Source organism: Chlorocebus sabaeus, chromosome 22, assembly GCF_047675955.1.
Source record: "Chlorocebus sabaeus isolate Y175 chromosome 22, mChlSab1.0.hap1, whole genome shotgun sequence".
In the NCBI taxonomy this organism is placed as follows: Eukaryota; Metazoa; Chordata; class Mammalia; order Primates; family Cercopithecidae; genus Chlorocebus; species Chlorocebus sabaeus.
The window spans coordinates 14,244,399-14,264,101 of NC_132925.1; the positions used below are offsets into that span (position 1 = coordinate 14,244,399).

The 19,703-nt window shown below is 35.4% G+C and overlaps 2 protein-coding genes across 8 annotated transcripts in view; one reads left to right on the plus strand and one right to left on the minus strand.

Moving 5' to 3' along the window:
- Positions 1–19,703, plus strand: part of ARL13B (ARF like GTPase 13B) — a 71,098-nt gene that overhangs the window by 29,673 nt on the left and 21,722 nt on the right. The window lies entirely within an intron of this gene.
- Positions 1,844–18,955, minus strand: STX19 (syntaxin 19). The gene is made up of 3 exons (XM_007986142.3): positions 18,037–18,955; positions 8,314–8,373; positions 1,844–4,782 (listed from the first exon to the last, which is right to left on the minus strand). The coding sequence occupies exon 3, from the start codon at positions 4,767–4,769 to the stop codon at positions 3,885–3,887; it is 885 nt and encodes a 294-aa protein (XP_007984333.3). The 5' UTR covers positions 4,770–4,782; positions 8,314–8,373; positions 18,037–18,955; the 3' UTR covers positions 1,844–3,884.

Below are 19,703 nucleotides of genomic sequence, written 5' to 3' on the forward strand. Positions count from 1 at the left end.
TTAGTGCTTATAGTAATTTTTATTTTTATTATTGCATGCTTTTAATATTGCAATATTTTGCCTTCACCTATTTTAAGAATTTTTTTTCCCTTTAAGGTTATTATTTTAAGAAAAAATAACTACTTTTAGTGCCTATTAAGTGTGTATATAAAATACACAAAATGCTACAACTAATTAAGTTATCATGTTACCTGTTTTGTGTAAGGTGATACTAATTGGTTTGAAAACAGAACAATGAAAACAGTTTCTGATACATTGCTTTGTGATGATATTTTTTGTGTTTAAGTCTTGCTTTAAAAGCAGTATGTTCTAATATAAAATGCTGAAAGAAAATAACTATTTTACAAATTCATCTGGATGTAATTATACTAATGAATATTAAATAGTACTTAATATTATCAGTTTTCATAATAAACGATTTAGGAACAATTATAAACATGTATCACTAAGGCGGTAGTAAAATTTTTAGAAGGAACAACAGAGAGACATCATTAGTCAGCTGTGGAGTTTATAATCTTTTAAATTTATCTTTTTTTATAATGTTTCTTAAACATTTGAAGCTGAGATACATGAAACATCTTTTTCTCTAGCGATGCTTGATAATTGACACAATAGAAAGCTCTTCAATTTTGTGATATTTTATAAATTAAAAATTATTTTGTATTGTTTATGAAATACATATTTTACATATACAAATTCAGTCATTTCAAATACCCCAACCTCTCTTGACATATTTTCCTTCATCGTGCATACCTGGAAAAGCCACCGTCTTGGTCAGACCCAGTCACCTACACATTCTGTGTTAGCACACAAATGCCAAACATTGATAGATTAGTAATACATGACTGTGATGGCTGGTCTCATATTAAAGTTATCATGACTGCCTGATTATCTTCTTATCTTAGAATGTTTGTTGTTTTCTCAGAATGACAGTTTCCCTCCTTGTCCTCTCTGTCTCTTTTCCCTTAACCCCACTGTGCTTTCAGTTTTTGCCTGAGTTCTTTAAGGAAATAGAAACTATCACACAAGAATATTCTCATGTTTCCCACTACCACATTTACTCAACTGTCTGCTTTTATTCCTAAACCCTGCCTTTTCTTCTGTAGTGTGGAAGAAGGGTTTCTCTTCCTACCCAAGTCCAGGTGCTTCATATTCCACCTCTTTCTGCTTTTGTATAATAGTATCCCTTCCCTTTCTTGTGTGAGGAGTTTCTCTCTCTGGATCTTTCCTGTCAGCAGAATGTGCTTTCCTGTTTCTTGCCTGAAGTATAGTGGAATCCTTTCACTCTACATATCTCTCTAACTATTGATTACTTTTTATAGTACCTTATTCAAACTTCTGGAAAGAATTGCCTGTAGTGGCTGCTGTATTTCTTCATGTCACATTCTTTCCTCAGCAGACTCCATTTGTGCTTCTATTTCTGTAATTCCTTGAAACTGTTCTTCTTGGAGTCAGTAATTGTCTTCGTGCTGCCAAATCTATTGTTATTTTACTGCTCTTATTTTCCCTAAAATTGATTGTTTCTTCACATTTTTCCTTCTTTAAACTCTCGTTTTGCATTGGTTTTCCTTATACCTCATTGACAGTTTCAGTTAGTTTCTTTTATTAACTCCCCTTCTGCTTTGAGTCTAAATTTTGAAATACTCCAGGCCTTTTTCTGCACTTCCAGTTTTTTACATCCACATATTTTTCATACCACCTTACACACCATTTATTTACTCGAATGACCCAACTCTGTACTTCTGGTCCTGACATATCTCAAGCGCCCCTACTGATATAGCTAATATCCTAAAAACCTCCACTTGGGCCTTTGAATAGTCACTTCAGATTCTCTTGACCAAAATAGCGTCTTTGATTTCCTTGTCGTGGCCAATTCTGAAACCTTCGTCTCTGTCTTTTCCCATCTCAGTAAATGGCATCGTCATCTAATCTGTATCCTATAATTCTACCTTTTAAGTCTATCAGAAGTTAATCTAACTTTTTCTACCACCACTATATAGTTTATAGTAAGAGAATGGTTAAGAGCTGGTTCTGGAGTCAGACTGCCTGGGTTCATATCCCGTTCACTGTATGCAGTTTCTGTGACCTGGAACAGGTTAATTTTGTTGCACCTCAGTGTTCATGTTGGTAAAATTGTAAAAATAGTGTCTACTTCATACTTTATCTACTCTGAAATAATTGGAACAGTGACTAGGACATTGTGAATACTTTATTCCTCTTTAGTATTACTGTTGCTGCTGCCATCATCACCACCTCCTCTACCATCCTAGTCCAAGCCTCCATCATTTCTTCCTACTGTATTAACTTTCTAATTGTTTTCTATACCTATGTGCTTGTCTTCTACTCACCTCCCCCAAATCCATTCTAACCCATTCTTCATACAGTAGATAGAATGATTTTTCAATTGTAAATTATATAATATTACTATCAGGTCTAGAACAATCTGAGAGCCTTGTGTTGATTACACTTGTGTAAACTTCAGACTTCTTTCCATGGCTTACAAAACCTTAAATCTAGCCCTTACCTTTCTTAACCTCATCTCGTATCTCACTGCTCTTTTCTGATTATGCCCTAGCTGGATTGTTATTTTTCTTTGCATAGAGTTAGACCCACCTCAGAGTCTTTGTACTATTTGTTTCCTATGCCTGGAATTATACCCTCCCTGGTAGTCATTCAGATCTTCACTTAAATTTCACCTTTCAGAAAGTTCTTCACTGATGACCCAATCTAAAGAAGCACCCCGTGATAGTCTCTGTGTCATCTCATTGCCCTTTTAAGTCTCTGCCCAGATCTTAACATTATCTAATGTTTGTATTTGTTACTCTGCTTTCTCCACTAGAATGTGAGTTGCAAAACTCTATCCCTGTGTTGTGTGAATTTAGACTGTATCCCTAACTCATAGTATAGTATAGCATTCTCCTAAAGTCATGGCAAAATAGTCAAGAATATGGTTGCCTTTAATTTGACTTTATCTGCCAATCTGTAATACATTGCCCTGTATGGACCCAAGTTCAAGAAAGCAATACCTTAACTCATCTTATTCCTTAAGCTAGATTCAGCTCCCACTTACTAATTAGATTCTTTAAGTACATAGTTGAGTTTTCTCTGATCTGTTGACATTGAATTAAGTTACCTTCTGAGGATAAAAGATTTGATAAAGGGCCGGGCGTGGTATCTCAGGCCTGTAATTCTAACACATTGGGAGGCCCAGCGGGGCGGATCACTGAAGGTCAGGAATTTGAGACCAGCCTCGCCAACATGGCAATCCCCCGCCCCCTACTAAAAAATACAAAAATTAGCTGAGTGTGGTGGTGCACACCGGTAATCCCAGCTACTTGGGAGGCTAAGGCACGAGAATCGCTTGAACCCAGGAGGTGGGGATTGCAGTGAGCCAGGATCATGCCACTGCACTCCAGCCTGGATGACAGAGTGAAACTCTGTCTCAAAAAAAAGAAAAGATTTGATAAAGGTTCTAGTTTGGTTTAGCTTTATTGTAGCATGATTCTTAACTATTAAAATATTCTCAAATCAGCCAATTGGATTGCCTAGGTAGTCATTACTACTTAACAGATGAGAAAAATGTATAATATAGAGCTTGATACCTGACCAGAAGACTAAGATTATTCATCTCATTTTCAATAGTTAATTTGTGAGTTGATGGTAACCGTATTTTTTTTTACTTTAATTAAATAAAAGCGTGTTTTATGTAACTGGCTACAGAAGTTTCTGTAATTTTAGTGGATTAGGGTTAAAGGGGAAAATTACAACTTGACAGTGCTGAAAGGTATGTGAATGGATCCACAAGATGAAGAAAAACAATACAAGACACTGAAATATGAGCTATCTTTTACCCTAAAGCTGGAAAAAGTTTTAAAATAGCTTCTTTATTTTGAGCTACAGCATGGACAGCACCAACAACACAGTACTCTGCAAGGATTTCTTTTTTTGTATTTTACAGCTAGTCCAAATTTCTCTTTAGTATTATTAACATACTCTTTTGTACTATTCACTGTCATTTCAATATTGTTGATGCTCTCTCCTTGCTCTTCTACTAAAAGAGATATCTGAATGAAAAGATCCCTTAAATCCTTTACTTGGTTCTCTAAGTTAACAAGTTCCTTGTGTCTCTGTTCAATCTCTGAAAGTTGTGCTTTAGTGATATTGATTTCTGTAAGTAGGCTTTCATTAAAAACTTCCCATTTTCCTTGATGAAGCATATCATTTACTTCTTCTTCAGACATCTCTTTTCCAGCAACATCAAGCTGACGCAAAATAAATGTCTTGCACTTCTCTTGCTTTGCTGCTATTGTATCATTGTATGTAAACATGATTTGCTGAAAATGGCGGAACATTGAAGCATGCTGAGATTTAAGTATCCTTGTGACCACTGATGATGGACCATTTTCAACCTCTGACTTTTTAACTTCTTTAACTAAATCATTCAAACTTCTGTTGATGTATTCTGCCTGGATTTTTACCTCCTTTGTAATGGTAGACTCTCTCTTAAGTAGACTAAACCTTCTCATTGAAGCCACCAGACTTTTCTGCTGCTGCCCAAATTTTTGAACATTGTCTGCCAAATTGTTAATACTTTCCTGTAGTTTTTGGATTTCATGTAGGTGTCTCTCAGCTACAGGCTCTCTTTCATAAATAACAGCTTGCTGCAGAAACACCCCTTGCTCCTCTGTTTCTGTAGTTGATACATGACTGTCTCTAGAGAGTTCAATTTCCTTTGTTCTCTGCTTTAGTTCTTGTAGTCGGTCTTTCATCTTCCCTTTCCTCCTAAGAAGCAAAAATTTTTGTATTGAACAAGTAGAAATTTGATATTTTTCCCCAGTAGCAGTTGACTTCACATAACTGTCTATATCCCAGCAAAAATTCTCCTAGTTTTCTCAAATGAGGTTAAAAAATTAGAAAACATCCATGAGTTTCCTCATAAAAGCCATTTAAATAGGGAAAGTAATATAAAATAATTTGTAAGTTACTTTGCATGTGAGTGCCATTTAGTTGTGTGCAATAGCCGAGAAAGCAGTGATGCAGACACAGTTGGCCAAAAATAAGTTCTTCGGGGTCATAATATCTGTCACATGATAGTTTTTTTTAAAATAAAGAATGCTTTTGACTATACCTTCAACTTATAGGATTAATCTTCAGATGCTGAAAGTGCCTTTGTTACTAAAGATAGTGTTTCCAGTTAATTTGGCCAATGTAATATTAAAAAATACTCGGTTTGCTAAATATGCATCATTCAGTTAAGACCATTGTAATGACAGTACAGATTTTATATGAGAACGTTAAGCTATATGGATAATATTGAATTTATTTTAAGTTTTCCGAAGCCTCTGAATTAACATATTACTTGGCATAGTGTTTTTTCTAACTGTTGCATATATATGAAAACATTGGTTTGATTATACTGATTTCTCATTCTTAGCATTCTTTTGCAAAGATATCCAGACTGTCTTAGAACAAAATTTATATCGATTTGTATTAGGTGATACTTTTATAAACATGAGAATATATTTATATAAAATCTTATTTTGGGAGTAATAATAATATTGACACTTATCACATGCTGTGTTGGTAGTTATCTGTAAGAATCAAATTGATGTACCTAACTTATATTTAATGATATAGATATACATGAAATGACATACATATATATAAAATGAAGGGATTAAGAAGCAGTAAAATACTATTATCACAGAGGATCTTGATTTTAGAAATGTCTGTCTTGACATTTTTGAAGATAAGAAGAGGCTGTTAGGGAGTACAAATAGCTCATTGGACCACATATAATATTAATATCAACCAGAAAAAAAAAGTCTCTGAATGTGATGCTGTTATGCTGTAGGACTCAGTGTTTGATATGTTTATGGAAATATTTTTATTAATCTGGATGTTGTCGTAGGAGGCATACTTAACAAATGTGTAGATGGTATAAAATTTGGAGGAATCTTTAGTATGTTGAAGTACAGGGTAGGGATTCAAAGATTAAAATAGTGTGGAACTTTATACTAAAAATAACAAATATATTTAACAGGAATAGATTTAAAATATTTCATCTAGCTATAAGAAAAATATTTTCATATCTACAGAGTAGAAGACCCTTGGGTTCACAATAGTGTCTATGAAAGTATTGGAGATTTTAATTAAGTAAGGTTTTTTTTTTTTGGAGATGGAGTCTTGCTCTGTGAGTCTTGCTGGCATGCAATGGTGCGACCTCTGCTCACTCACTGCAACTTCTGCCTCTCGGGTTTAAGTGATTCTCCTGCCTCAGCCTCCTGAGTAGCTGGGATTACAGGCACCTGCCACCACGCCCAGCTAATTTTTGTATTTTTAGTAGAGATGGTGTTTCACCATATTGGCCAGGTGGGTCTCTAACTCCTGACCTCGTGATCCTCCCACCTTGGCCTCCCAAAGTGCTGGGATTACAGGTGTGAGCCACCTACCCAGGCTAATTAAGCTTTCTATCAGAACTATCAGAATAGCCATTATGCTTTTATAAATAATAGTCTGATGTTTGGATAAACTAAACTCTGCCGACTCTATGCTATTCAGAGCAAATAAGGGTAAGGGGAACTCTATGAACTTCTGAGCATATTTTGAGATGGAAATTCATAAATTAGGAATTACCAAACTAGCATGGAAAGGATGAGATTTGAAAACCATGCCAAATGGAGACTCATTGAAACAAATGGTAATATTTGTCCCGTAAAAGAGAAGATATAGGGTGTGTATACGACTATCTTCTAAAACACAAAGATCTGTATATGCAAGTGGGATTAGACTTACTTGGCATAACTCCAAAGGGCAGTGGGTTGAAATTACATGGAAAGAGGTTTGATTCAATTTGTAAAGAAGACTTTTCAAACAAATACTGCTTTCCCAAGATGAAATGAGCTGCTTCATGAGGTGCTGAGTTTGCCATCACTGGAGATTTTCAAGATGTTCTTGAATGATGACTCCCATCAGGCATGTTACAGAAATGATGCCTATTTTTGGTAAAAGGTTAAACCAATGTCCTGGTAATATTCCTTTGGTTTTAAAGGACTGGTATTTTGTGAAATAATCATGGAAGTCTACTATATGTAAAGTTTTAAATGCTGTAGTATATATTTAATTTACAGTTATATAAGTATATAAAGTATATAAATTCCTCCTGTCCTTGAGGAATTTATAATTTAGGGTGAGAAGGACAATATACAATTTAAAAGATAAATGGGATAATTTTAGGTTTTGATACAATAATCAGGCAGGGTCTCTCTAAGCAGATATTTGAGATGTGAGACTAAATGTTGAGAAGCCAGGCAGATGAAGAGCCAAGGGAGCATATTCTAGGTATAGGAGTTGGGGTGCCAAGGCAGTGAAATGAGACCGATATGTTTTAGGAACAGAGTTATTGCATAAGAACAAAGTGAATGTAGATAGAAAGGAATGAGAAGAGTAACATGGGAAGAAAGAAGTAGAAAGGTAGGCATGGACCACATCATAAAGGGCTTGTGGGCCAAAGGAAGGAGTTTAGATTTTATTCTAGGTGCAGTAGAAGACAGTTAAAATATAAATAGGATATTGACGTGATTTGTATATATTTTTTTCTTTTTGATACGTAATTTAAAATTTTTTAAAACTGAAACAAGGTGTCCCTGTGTTGTCCAGGCTGGTCTTGAACTCCTGGGCTCAAGCCATCTGTCCACCTTGTCCTTCCAGAGTGCTAAGATCACAGGCAAGAGCCACCATGCCTGGCCCTGATTTATATTTTTAAAAGATGTTGTTGCTTTCTATATAGAGAATAGTTTCCTGGGGAGTGGGTGGGAGTAGTTCACAGAAGAGACTTGAATGATAGAGATGGAGTAAATGGGAACCATTAGGATATGTTTTTGGAAGTAGAAGCAATAGGACTTGATGAGTTTAACCCATCAGCACTGAACACAATCTTTTCCTTTTTTTTTTTTTTTTTTTTTTTTTTTTTTGAGACGGAGTCTCGCTCTGTCTCCCAGGCTGGAGTGCAGTGGCCGGATCTCAGCTCACTGCAAGCTCCACCTCCCGGGTTTCCGCCATTCTCCTGCCTCAGCCTCCCGAGTAGCTGGGACTACAGGCGCCCGCCACCTCGCCCGGCTAGTTTTTTGTATTTTTTAGTAGAGACGGGGTTTCACCGTGTTAGCCAGGATGGTCTCGATCTCCTGACCTCGTGATCCGCCCGTCTCGGCCTCCCAAAGTGCTGGGATTACAGGCTTGAGCCACCGCGCCCGGCCGACAATCTTTTCTTGAAACACTTTGAAGAAAAGTATTTCTCCTGGTTTTTTCCCTTACCTTTTTGGCTCTTCCTTTATCACTATTTTCTTTTTCCTGGCCACTCCTTATCTCCCCCACCTGTAAATATTGGAAGAATTTAGACTCAGTCTTATTTTTATCCATCATTTTTTAGTCTCACGGCATTAAATGCTGTTCATAAGCTGATGACCCAAATTTGTATCTCCAGTCTAGGTTGCTCTTAAAAAACTACCTGCCTGACAGCTGCATTTAATGCCTTTGTCCAAAATGAGCTCATAATCATCCTCTGAACCCATAAATTGCCCCATCTCTCTTCTGGCCACTCTGTTTTTTCAGTTGCTCAGACCGGAGACTCAGAAGTCTTTTTTTGTTTGTTAGTTTTTTGAGACCAAGTCTGGCTCTGTCCCCCAGGCTGGAGCGCAGTGGCGCGGTCTCGGCTCACTGCAACCTCCGCCTTTCAGGTTCAAGTGATTCTCCCGCCTCAGCCTCCCAAGTGGCTGAGACTACAGGCATGTGCCACCACGCCCGGCTAATTTTTGTAGTTTTATTAGTGACAGGGTTTCACCAGGTTGGCCGAGTTGGTCACAAACTCCTGATCTTAGGTGATCCACCCTCTTTGGCCTCCCAAAGTGCGGGATTATACGCATGAGCCACCACGCCTGGCCAGAAGTCATTCTTGACTTTTTTTTTTTTTTTTCCTACAGTTCATATGCAAACATAGCAAGTCTTGTCAACATCTCTTTCAAAATGTATTTGGATCTAGCCACCTCTTACCATCTCCCTGGTTCAAGTCCCTGTTATTTTTATTTTTTATTTTTGAGACAGAGTCTTGCTTTGTTTCCTAGGCTGGAGTGCAGTGGCACGATCTTGGCTCACTGCACCCTCCGTCTCCCGGGTTCAATCCTTCTGCCTCAGCCTCCCAAGTAGCTGGGACTACAGGCACGTGCCACCACGCCTGGCTAATTTTTGTATTTTTAGTAGAGACAGGGTTTCACCATATTGCTAAGGCTGGTCTTGAACTCCTGACCTCATGATCCACCCCTCTCAGACTCCCAAAGTGCTGGGATTACAAGCATGAGCTACTGCACCCAGCCAAGTCCCTGTTATCTTTCATCTTGATTGTTACAGTAGTCTCCTAAGTGTTCTCCTTGTTTCCTTTTTGTACCAACTACCCCCAAACTGCCCCCACCACAAACCTTTGGTCTTAACACAGAATTCAGAGTTAAAATGTAGGTCAGACCATGTCATTTCTGTGCCTAAAATCCTCCTTTGGCATTATCTCTTAGAGGAAAAACTACAGCCTACAAAGCTCCACAATGACTTCACCCTCCTGTCACCCCTCTGACCTCATCTCCTACAACTCTCCCTTGCTCTGCTTCAGTCTCACTGTCCTTGTGGTTCTCACACAAATCTGGCACCATCTGGCTTTAGGGCCTTGGCACTTGCCTTCTCTTCTATATGAAGTGTTCTTTCCCATGTATTTTGTGACATATTTCTCCAACCCAGTCCTTACTGAAATGTCACTCTCTGAGTTAGGATGTTCTTGGTCACCCTATCTTGGACTATACCTTCTCTCAACTCTCTGACCCTTCCCAGCTTTGTTTTTCTTAGCATTTTTCACTATTTAACATACCATATATTTTACTTATTTATATTAACTTAATTGTCTACTTTCTCCTCCCAATATTAACTCCATGAAGTCAAGGGTTTTTATTCATTCTGGTACCTCATAGAGTTAATATTTGGAGGAGAAAGTAGAGGGTCTTTATTCTTTCCCAACACCTTGATGAGTCTTATATTTACTTGAGTTCTCATGTTGAGATCTTGATACCTTAGATTTACTTAAGCTCTTAATATGTGCCAGGCACTGTTCTAAGTGTGTTGTATGTTCTTATAAGAACAAGTATTGTCATGATCTCTATTCTATAGATAAGAAATTAAGATCTCAGCTTTAGTAATTGAACCATGTTGTCAGATAGTGGTAGAGTTGAGATTCAGATTCTGGCAGTATAGTTTGAAGGACTCAACTCTTTACTATAGCAGAGTATGTGTTACTATACTATAGCGTACTAGAGCATAGTAACTTCACTATAGTATAGCATAGCTTTACTATGCTGTGAAGCTTTTTCAGTGGTGTTAGAGAGATCCTCTAGGGTGAGTTCTGAAAAGAGGCAATTAGGTCAGTTAAGTGGTTGGGAAAAGAGCCTCACAAGGGATAAGACCTTGAAATCTGTTTTTGTCAGGAAAAGGTGTTTTATAGATATTAAAAGTTTATTCAGAAACATTTAGTACATTACTTTATTGCCACATAACTATATTGCTGAGCATTTTAAGTATTGGTGGGAAATATTTAAGAGCAAGTTTTTGTTGCTGAAATGCACTTAGAGCATTCTACTATTTATTTTACCTATTTTAAATATTTAATTCAAATAGCTGGTAGTGTTTTGTTTTTGCCACTGATTTGCTACAGTAAAGGTAAAAAAGTTCAGTCAGTACAATTTAAAATAGGGGACTAAGCTGGAAAGAGATTCCATACCCCTCTTCCTCTGCATATTTTTATTGTCTATATTTTACTTTACTGGCAAGGAACAGTTTCTCTACCTTCAGAGTAGAGCTAACCAAAGCTAGTGTTTTTGTAAGATCCAAGGAAAAAAATAAGCTATGAATGATACTAGACCTGGAAAAATTATGAAAGGAAGATTAGTCAGGAGGAATATTAGAAGGTAATATAGAAAGAATTGCCAATTTTAGGTGTTAAAAAGTTGTTTTTTTCTTCTGTGTTTAATATTATATAATATGTGTATATTTTGAGATGGTCTCGCTCTGTCACTCAGGCTGGAGTGCAGTGTCATGATCTCAGCTCACTGCAATCTCCACCTCCTGGGTTCAAAGCGATTCTTCTGCGTCAGCCTCCCAAGTGCCTGAGATTACAGGTGCCCATCACCATGCCCAGCTAATTTTTGTATTTTTAGTAGAGACAAGGTTTCACCATGTTGGCCAGACTGGTCTTGAACTCCTGACCTCAAGTGATCTGCCCGCCTCAGCCTCCCAAAGTGCTGGGATTACAGGCATGAACCACCATTCCTGGCCAAATATTGTGTAAAATATTTGATAATTATCCTGATACAGATACTTAAAGACACATAAAACTATTGGGAATTAATTGTGGAAACTTTTTACCATGTGGCAACTTTGTGAAAGCAGAATTATCATCCATGTTTTATTACATACATCTGATAAGAACTAGTCTTCTTTTCAGTATAGAGAAAATTTGACGTTAAAGTAAGTTGGCTTAGTGATTTATCTTGTGTAGCTTCCTAGTGTTCATTTTTTGGTTTAGTGGTATTTATGACTTCCTCATCTATAAGCTCTTTCTAGTATTACCATGTTGATGCTGAAAATAAATTATTCCCCAAAGTGTTGAAGATATCATGTCACATTTAATGTAGCCATAAACTTTTTAAATAAGCTTTTTAAAAATGTTATTTTTCCCTCAAATTAATCATGCATGTACACAGGTTAACAAATCAAGTCATGTCAAGGCTTCTAAAGATATATATCTGACCCTTGCCTTCCCTACCACATCCCCTTTCCAATTCTCCATTCCTTAAAGGCAGTCATAAAGGCAGTCATTTTCAGCTCCTTAGCTACATGTTGCGTCTAAACTCCTATTTCTGGGTAATTTGCGTGTGTAGGTATTTTTGCTTCTTCAGTTTTATTTTATTTTATTTTATTTTTTTTTGAGACAGAGTTTTGCTCTTGTTGCCCAGGCTGGAGTGCAATGATGTGATCTCAGTTCACTGCAACTTCCTCCTCCCAGGTTCAAGTGATTCTCCTGCCTCAGCCTCCTGATTATCTGAAATTATAGGCTCCTGCCACCACGCCCAGCTATTTTTTGTATTTTTAATAAAGACGGGGTTTCACCATGTTGGCCAGCTGGTCTTGAACTCCTGACTTCAAGTGATCTACCCGCCTCAGCCTCCCAAAGTGCTGGGATTCCAGGCGTGAGCCACCACACCTGGCTGCTTTTTTGGTTTTAGTTATTATATTGAATTTCTTCTATGGAAGATGTAGATTTAATCTTCTCTCATACCCCCATTCTTCCCTCAGCTTTACCCTTTTAATACAGTTATATCACAAATTTTGGTTAATCAGTATTTTGTGTTTACATTATTATGACTACCCAAATACTATTTATATGTGAGTCACCTAAGGTACTGTGGCTATATTTCCTTTCTCAAATAATTTTTTAAATTATTTCTAAGTTTTTTCAATGGATAGAGATAGAAGATGAATATATTTAAGAAAACTTCTTGTTGACGTATTTATACATATACAGAAAGTCCCCAAAACATAAAGGTATATTATGATGATTTTTCACAAAGTAAATACCTCCATGTAACTATCACATAGATCAAGAAACATATAACATTTAAATTTTTTAAAAATATATTAATTACCAAAGTTTTTCACCTGCTTAATTTTGTACATATGCATCACTAATTCATTCTAAAGCTGAAGTGAATTGAAAATATCCTCTTGACATATTTAAATATAGACTGTATATAGTTCTGTTTTATTTCATTTTATTCATCTTTTGAGGCTCCTTTCCTGGAACTTCTAATGTAATCTGATTGTGTTAGAACTTTTTCTTTCCTCTTGTCTATTCTCTCTTTTTGATTTCCAGTTCCTCACCTTTCTTGGTTTATCTCCTTGATTTGGGAGTGTACTATAGCTTCTTTTCAAAATATAAATGCAATGATAATTTGCATACTGAAAATATTTTTATTCTGTCCTATACTTGAATACTATATTTTCTGTGGATAAAATTTTCAGTTTGAAATTATATTCCCTCAAAATTTTGAAAGTTTTGTTACTACGTCTTCTAGTTTTGTTACACCTGAATATTCTGCCCTCTGTTTTCTGATATTTTGTAGACTGGGTTTTATATTTCCTTTCATGAAATTCTTGACCTTTTCTTTTCATATTCCTAGTGTTCTGAAATTTCATAATAATGTGATCTGGGGTAGGTCTTGATGCATTTATTTGGTAAACATTTAGTTGGTCTTTTCAACCTGCAAACTCATGTATTTAGGAACTTGCTTTTTAAAAAATAATTTCTTTAATAACTTTATTTTCTCCATTTTCTTTGTATTATTTTCATGGCCTTTCAGACATTAAGAAAATTAAAGAAGCAGTCCAGTCCAAGAAAAGCAATGTCCAAATAAGGGGAATTTTAAAGTGACTTGCTTAAGGCCACACAACTGAAAGGTGGCAGAGCCTTCGTTTAGACATGTCTACTGGATTGCAAATCTGTTTTTTTCCCCCTATTGTGTATTTAGTAGAAATTGGTTATACTAGTGAAATATACACAAATAATGTTTATCTATATCAAATACTGTATTATGCTACTAATATACATACTATATCTATTTAAAAGAAAAATTTCAGCAGGAGATAATATAGCGTATAGTATCTAAAGTAATGTTGTTGTTTGAAGCTTTATTAGGCTCTTTAATATAATCAGACCAAATTGATCACTTTACACTATAAAAGAAGAAAAATAATTTGGATCTCACAGACTTCATTTACAGAAAGTCTCTCTAAGAAGTAGTGAATTTTATCTTTGGTACTATATGGAGATTGGGATTCTTATATTTTCTTCTGATTCAAGTCATAGTCATCTAACCAGATCTCTTATACTAGCTTGTCACTATGAATTATTTTTTAAAAATTAATTAATAAATTAATAGAGAAAGGATCTCACTTTGTTGTCCAGGCTGGTCTTGAACTCCTAGCCTCAAGGGATCCTTCTACCTTGACTATGAATTCTTAAAGCTACAGCATATATAGCTGAAGTGCTAGTTGCTGCATTATTTTTTTTTAAACTGACTTGCACCCCTAAAAAAGAAAGAGTAACAGTGTTAGAAGCTCAGAGGAGAGAGAAAGAGAAAGTGGCATCAAACAAAAGATTTTGATTTTGTATTCATGAAAATTAAGTCCTATATTTATACAATGGCTCAGTGGCTTTTAACAATCTTTAATTTTCACATTCCTCAAGAACTACAACGTCTTGAACTTTCTCCTTGATTGCATGGTTTGGAACAAATCCTGAAACAACTCCCTCGAACGGTTTTATGACTGGAAAGATCTTTCTCCTTTTCTGGGTGTGTTGCTTTGTTTTATTTTTGAGATGCCATCTCAGTCTATCACCCAGACTAGAGTACAGTGGCTCAAATGCGGCTCACTGCAGCCTCTACCTCCCAGACTCAAGCGATCCTTCCCCCTCAGCCTCCCGAGTAGCTGGGACTACAGTTGCATGCCACTGTGCTTGGCTGATTTTTTAAAATTTTTTGTAAAGATGAGGTCTCGCTATGTTGCCCAGGCTGATCTCAAACTCCTGGGCTCAAGCAGTCTTCCCGCCTCAACCTCCTAAAGTGCTGGGATTATAGGCGTGAGCCAGTATACCCAGCCTCTTTTTTAAAAAATTAGAAATAAAGTAATCAAAAACTTTTTTCTAAGGCATCATAGTTTTAAAATATTTTAAGAAATAGACGATATTTCAAATTGATATTGGAGCACAGTGTACACAGGCCTTTGGGAAGGTAAATTTTCCTGTGAAGTGCCTTTGAGAAGGTGCATTTTACTGCCACTGATTTTGGAAAGCAGGATATTGGAGTCTGACCTGTATAAAGGTTGTTTTTTCCTGGATTTTTATTCATGTAATATTCCCTGAACAAGCCCCACACTTTTATATTTGAATAAAAGGTACTTTAAGGAGCCCTTTAAAATATATTAATATGTCCTTTGTATTTATTAATCTTAATAAATTTACAAGCAAAAAACAAGAAAATATCCTGCTTTTTTTTTTTACATCTGTATACATTATTGATATTCAAGGCAAAACGTGGAAATAGAATCGGGTTTCCTTTCAGTGTTATACATCATGGCATGCATATTATGTAAATGATGTTTAAAGTGAGCTATAAAGGTTATACTGTGTTTGTCTTGGTTAATGAATCCTATGCCTGTATTTCTTTTGAACATTTAGAGAATATTTATGTGAAAGATCCTTTACATAATTAGGTTATTTCTAGTTTCTTAGGAGTAATTTCCTTTGTTTGCTGTGGTCACTGACTGGTGGCCACTCTGTTAAAGGTGGGCAAGTGTATTTAGTGAAATTCGTCAGTAGCCTAGCTTCATTGAGGAGTTATACAAGAATGCTGTAAGTGTCCTGATAAATTATGGATACATTGAGGCTATTTTTTTGATTGTGACTACCAACGCCCCATGGAGTTTGCGCATTATAGCACAGGTAGGAGAATGTAGGCCTTATTTTTCTCTAGGGATTTTTGTAGCCTAAGTGGATCTCACTTCCTGCTATAATCCTGGGTGAGTCAACAGAGTTATTCCTGTCTTTGTATACAGATTATGTTGTATTATTCCTAGTTAACTGCTTCATCTAGGAAGCTCAGTTTTAGTTCCCTGTAATGCAGCAAACTCTAAACCTCAGTTTTAAGGTAAAGTATTTGCCCAGTGGAATTAGGTTTAATTACTACTCTTCATTTTGGCTTTAAGTATGTTTCCTCATCATTTCTGGCACCCGAAAACTTCTCTTTTTTACTCTAAAATTTAGTGATGTTGTTTTAAAATTTGTCTTTTTTAAACTTATGATTACATCAAATTCTGCATGTTTACAGAAAGAGGGAGTAACTTCTGTATCTGTGCATTTTGACTGAAGTCATAGTTGCTTACCTTTACAGAATTAACATAATTGAGAATGTTTCCCTAAATCCTTGTTCATCTGTGTAGAAATTGACTTAAGATAGGTACTCAGATCTGTTTATATGCTATATATAAATTGCATTTTCTAGTAGTTACATACTCAAAACTATATGTATAACTATCCAATTTGTGGATCTTATATCTTCATTAATTAGAATACTAGGCAAAGTAAGACAAACATGCATATTAGAATTTAAAACATGCAAGGACAGGAATCATATAAGCATAAAATATGAAGCTCCTAGCTGTGAAATCATTTAATTGCTTAGACTAGGTGAAATTGATGAAACTACTATTTTATGCAGTCTGTTCTGTACCTTAAATTTATTACGTTGGAAGAATTATATACAAATATGAATCATCTTTTATTATGTTTAACTTACAGCATTGCTTTATAGTTTTGGATTTTACTAGCAAGAACTGTATCTGTGAACTTAAACATTATATTTAAAAAAGAAAGAACAGTAACTCGTATGTGTGATAATCAGCTTTGACAACTTGTTCTGGGAAATAGAAAAGTAAACTGGTGCGACTCAACTCAAATACAAGGTTCTCTGCCCTATTACAGACACTGAAAATCCCTAGAAACAGAAACATGAGTAAAAATTACCTAGTACTTTAAGAAATATGCCCTGGGATAGATACTTAGTATATTTATAGATTTTTTTAAAAGTAGGCCATTTCTTTTGATAGTTACTGTAATGATTACATAAAACATTTCAAGAAAACATTTCAAGAAATGTGACCAGTTTTTACCCAAGAAAAAACAGAATATTCTGTTGCTTTTGTATATGAAGTCAACTTGCAACATTTTTCTAGTGCAAGTGAAAGCAGAGGATCTTACTGTAATGTTAACCTCTTTGACTGCTAAAGTGAGGGCCAAATAGTAGTTTCCAAAAACTAAAAAAAATACAAATTGCATATATTGTCTAATTTTGAATTATCTGACTCTTTTTTTTGCAATATAAGCTTTCAATGCTTTTTTCCTACTTTTTATTTAGTGTAAATAAGTTATTGAATTAACTTGTTTAACAACATATTAAGATCATTTTGTTTAAATATAAGACTTGTATAAGTTTTGAACTTTTATCTGATTTAAGTAACCTGTACATACATAAAATGATTTTTATATTACATTTAAAACTGCATAGCTATGAAGATAATGTGTTCTAGGTATTATATGGCCAATTCTCAAGTCCACTTTTAAAATACATATAAAAGTCATTATTATTTTGATTTGAAATGGAATATTTATTAAATTCTAACATAGTAACAATTATAACTTTGAAAGTATCTAACCTATCTACATACGTTGTATTTAAATGATGCTGATTTAAATTTTTCAAGCTATCAATTAAATGTTAACCCTTATGTTAAATGGTGTAACTTAAGTATTTTTAATGTACTAATTGAAATATTATAAAGGTTAGTAAGTACTTCGATATTTTATGGTAGCCCTTTCACAAGATTATTTTCTAATTTTTTAAATTTTAGGAGAGTCTAGTAAACAGCAATGAAGCAATTAAGACCATTATAGCAAATTATCTCAGATTTTTAAGGTTATATGTATGTGTCAAATTTGGGTATAAGCTGCTTTTCAGAGTTAAATATAAAAATTTTCTCTGAAGTAAGCACATTCATAGTGTCTATAAAAGAAATAATTTTAGATTTGTTTTTACATCTGACTTTCTAGTATTTCTAAAATGAGAGCTTACTTTTTAAAAGACTTAAAATTTTTCTTTTCTCTGAAGTTGATTTTTATTACAGTAGTCTATTTTCAAGAGCTTTATACCCAGATCCCAGTCAGCATGTCAGTAATATATGTGAACAAATCAGCTACCAGTACCCCTGTCCAAATCTGAGTAAAACAAGTAACCCTCATTATTTGTTGAGCGATTTTTAAATGTACCAGTATAACCGGATTTCAGTCTATGGATACCTCATATTAAAAGGTACAAAAAAGAGTCGTTTATTTACCTTTCTGTCTTCTTCCTTTTGTTGGTTTTCCACCTGCCGTGTTGGAGTCCTGCCTTTGAGAGAAAATCTGAACATCTCATGTAATGTTTTGAGCAAATTATCTAAATCTCTATCTTATAGGGCACAGGCTAATTTCTGTATAGTTTTCATGTTGTTAATTGAAAGCCAAATAATGAAGTCAAATAAGAGATAAAGTTGTACTTTTGCTGTTAATAGCAAGTGAAAATAGATTGCTTACTTCACACCTGGAGAATCCGGTTCTGCCTGTTAGATGCCTGTTCTTTAAAGGAAGATCATTTTCATTGGAGCTAGTTGGTAACAGGAAGTCCTCGTTAAACTGCCTACGTAGAGTATTTGGCATTGGATCTGCAAATTTAGTCGTACGTTATATATGTAATATATTTTTCTAAGAAAAAGGATTTGTATTTAAACAAAGGTTACTTTCTTTTCTATAGATATCAAAACTTGCTAAAAATATAGAATTAAATAGGAATGAAAAGAAGCTTGGTGTAAAGGCTTTTTTTGTTCTATTTACTTTAAAATGGTTGAAATCTGTCCTATTTTAGGAAGTCCCATAAGAGCTTAGCTCATAAAATCATAGAATTTCAGAAGGGGAACATCCAGGAAAGAGCTCATTCATGTCTGTAAACCATTCATCCCACTTTACTTTTAATTTTATTTTTTTTTTACTTTTTATTATGCCTGCTGTTTTTATTTTAAAATAAATTTTATATAGAACTAAAGTTATCCAGCAATATATGTTAAATCATTTATTTTGTCAATATAACAACTCAAAATTAATTTATACCAGAGGGAAATGTTTATAGGAAGAATTAGAAATGAAAATCTCTCTTGTACTACCAAATTTCAGACCCATTTTTTCTACCTGACTTGTTACTGTTTGAGGGCAAGAAGGACATTGCTGTATCTATCAAAATCATTCATTTATATATATATATATATATATATATATATATATATATATATATATATTTATTTTTTATTTTTTTTATTTTTTTTTTTGAGACAGAGTCTCGCTCTGTTGCCCAGGCTGGAGTGCAGTGGCCGGATCTCAGCTCACTGCAAGCTCCGTCTCCCGGGTTCACGCCATTCTCCTGCCTCAGCCTCCCGAGTAGCTGGGACTACAGGCGCCCGCCACCTTGCCCGGCTAGTTTTTTGTATTTTTTAGTAGAGACGGGGTTTCACCGTGTTAGCCAGGATGGTCTCGATCTCCTGACCTCGTGATCCGCCCGTCTCGGCCTCCCAAAGTGCTGGGATTACAGGCTTGAGCCACCGTGCCCGGCTTTTTTTTTTTTTTTTTTTGAGAAGGAGTCTCATTCTTGTAGCCCAGGCTGGAGTGCAGTGGTATGATCTTGGCTTACTGCAACCTCTGCCTCCTGGGTTCAAGCAATTCTGCTGCCTGAGGCCCCTGAGTAGCTGGGATTACAGACGCCTGCCACCATGCCCAGATAATTTTTTTGTAGAAATGGGGTTTCACCATGTTTGCCAGGCTAGTCTCGAACTCCTGACCTCAGGTGATCCACCTGCCTCAGCCTCCCAAAGATCTGGGATTATAGATGGAGCCACCATGCCCGGGCAATCACATTTATATATATTCTTTGTTTTAATAGTTCTACTTCCTGGAATCTGTACTCAAAATAAGAAAT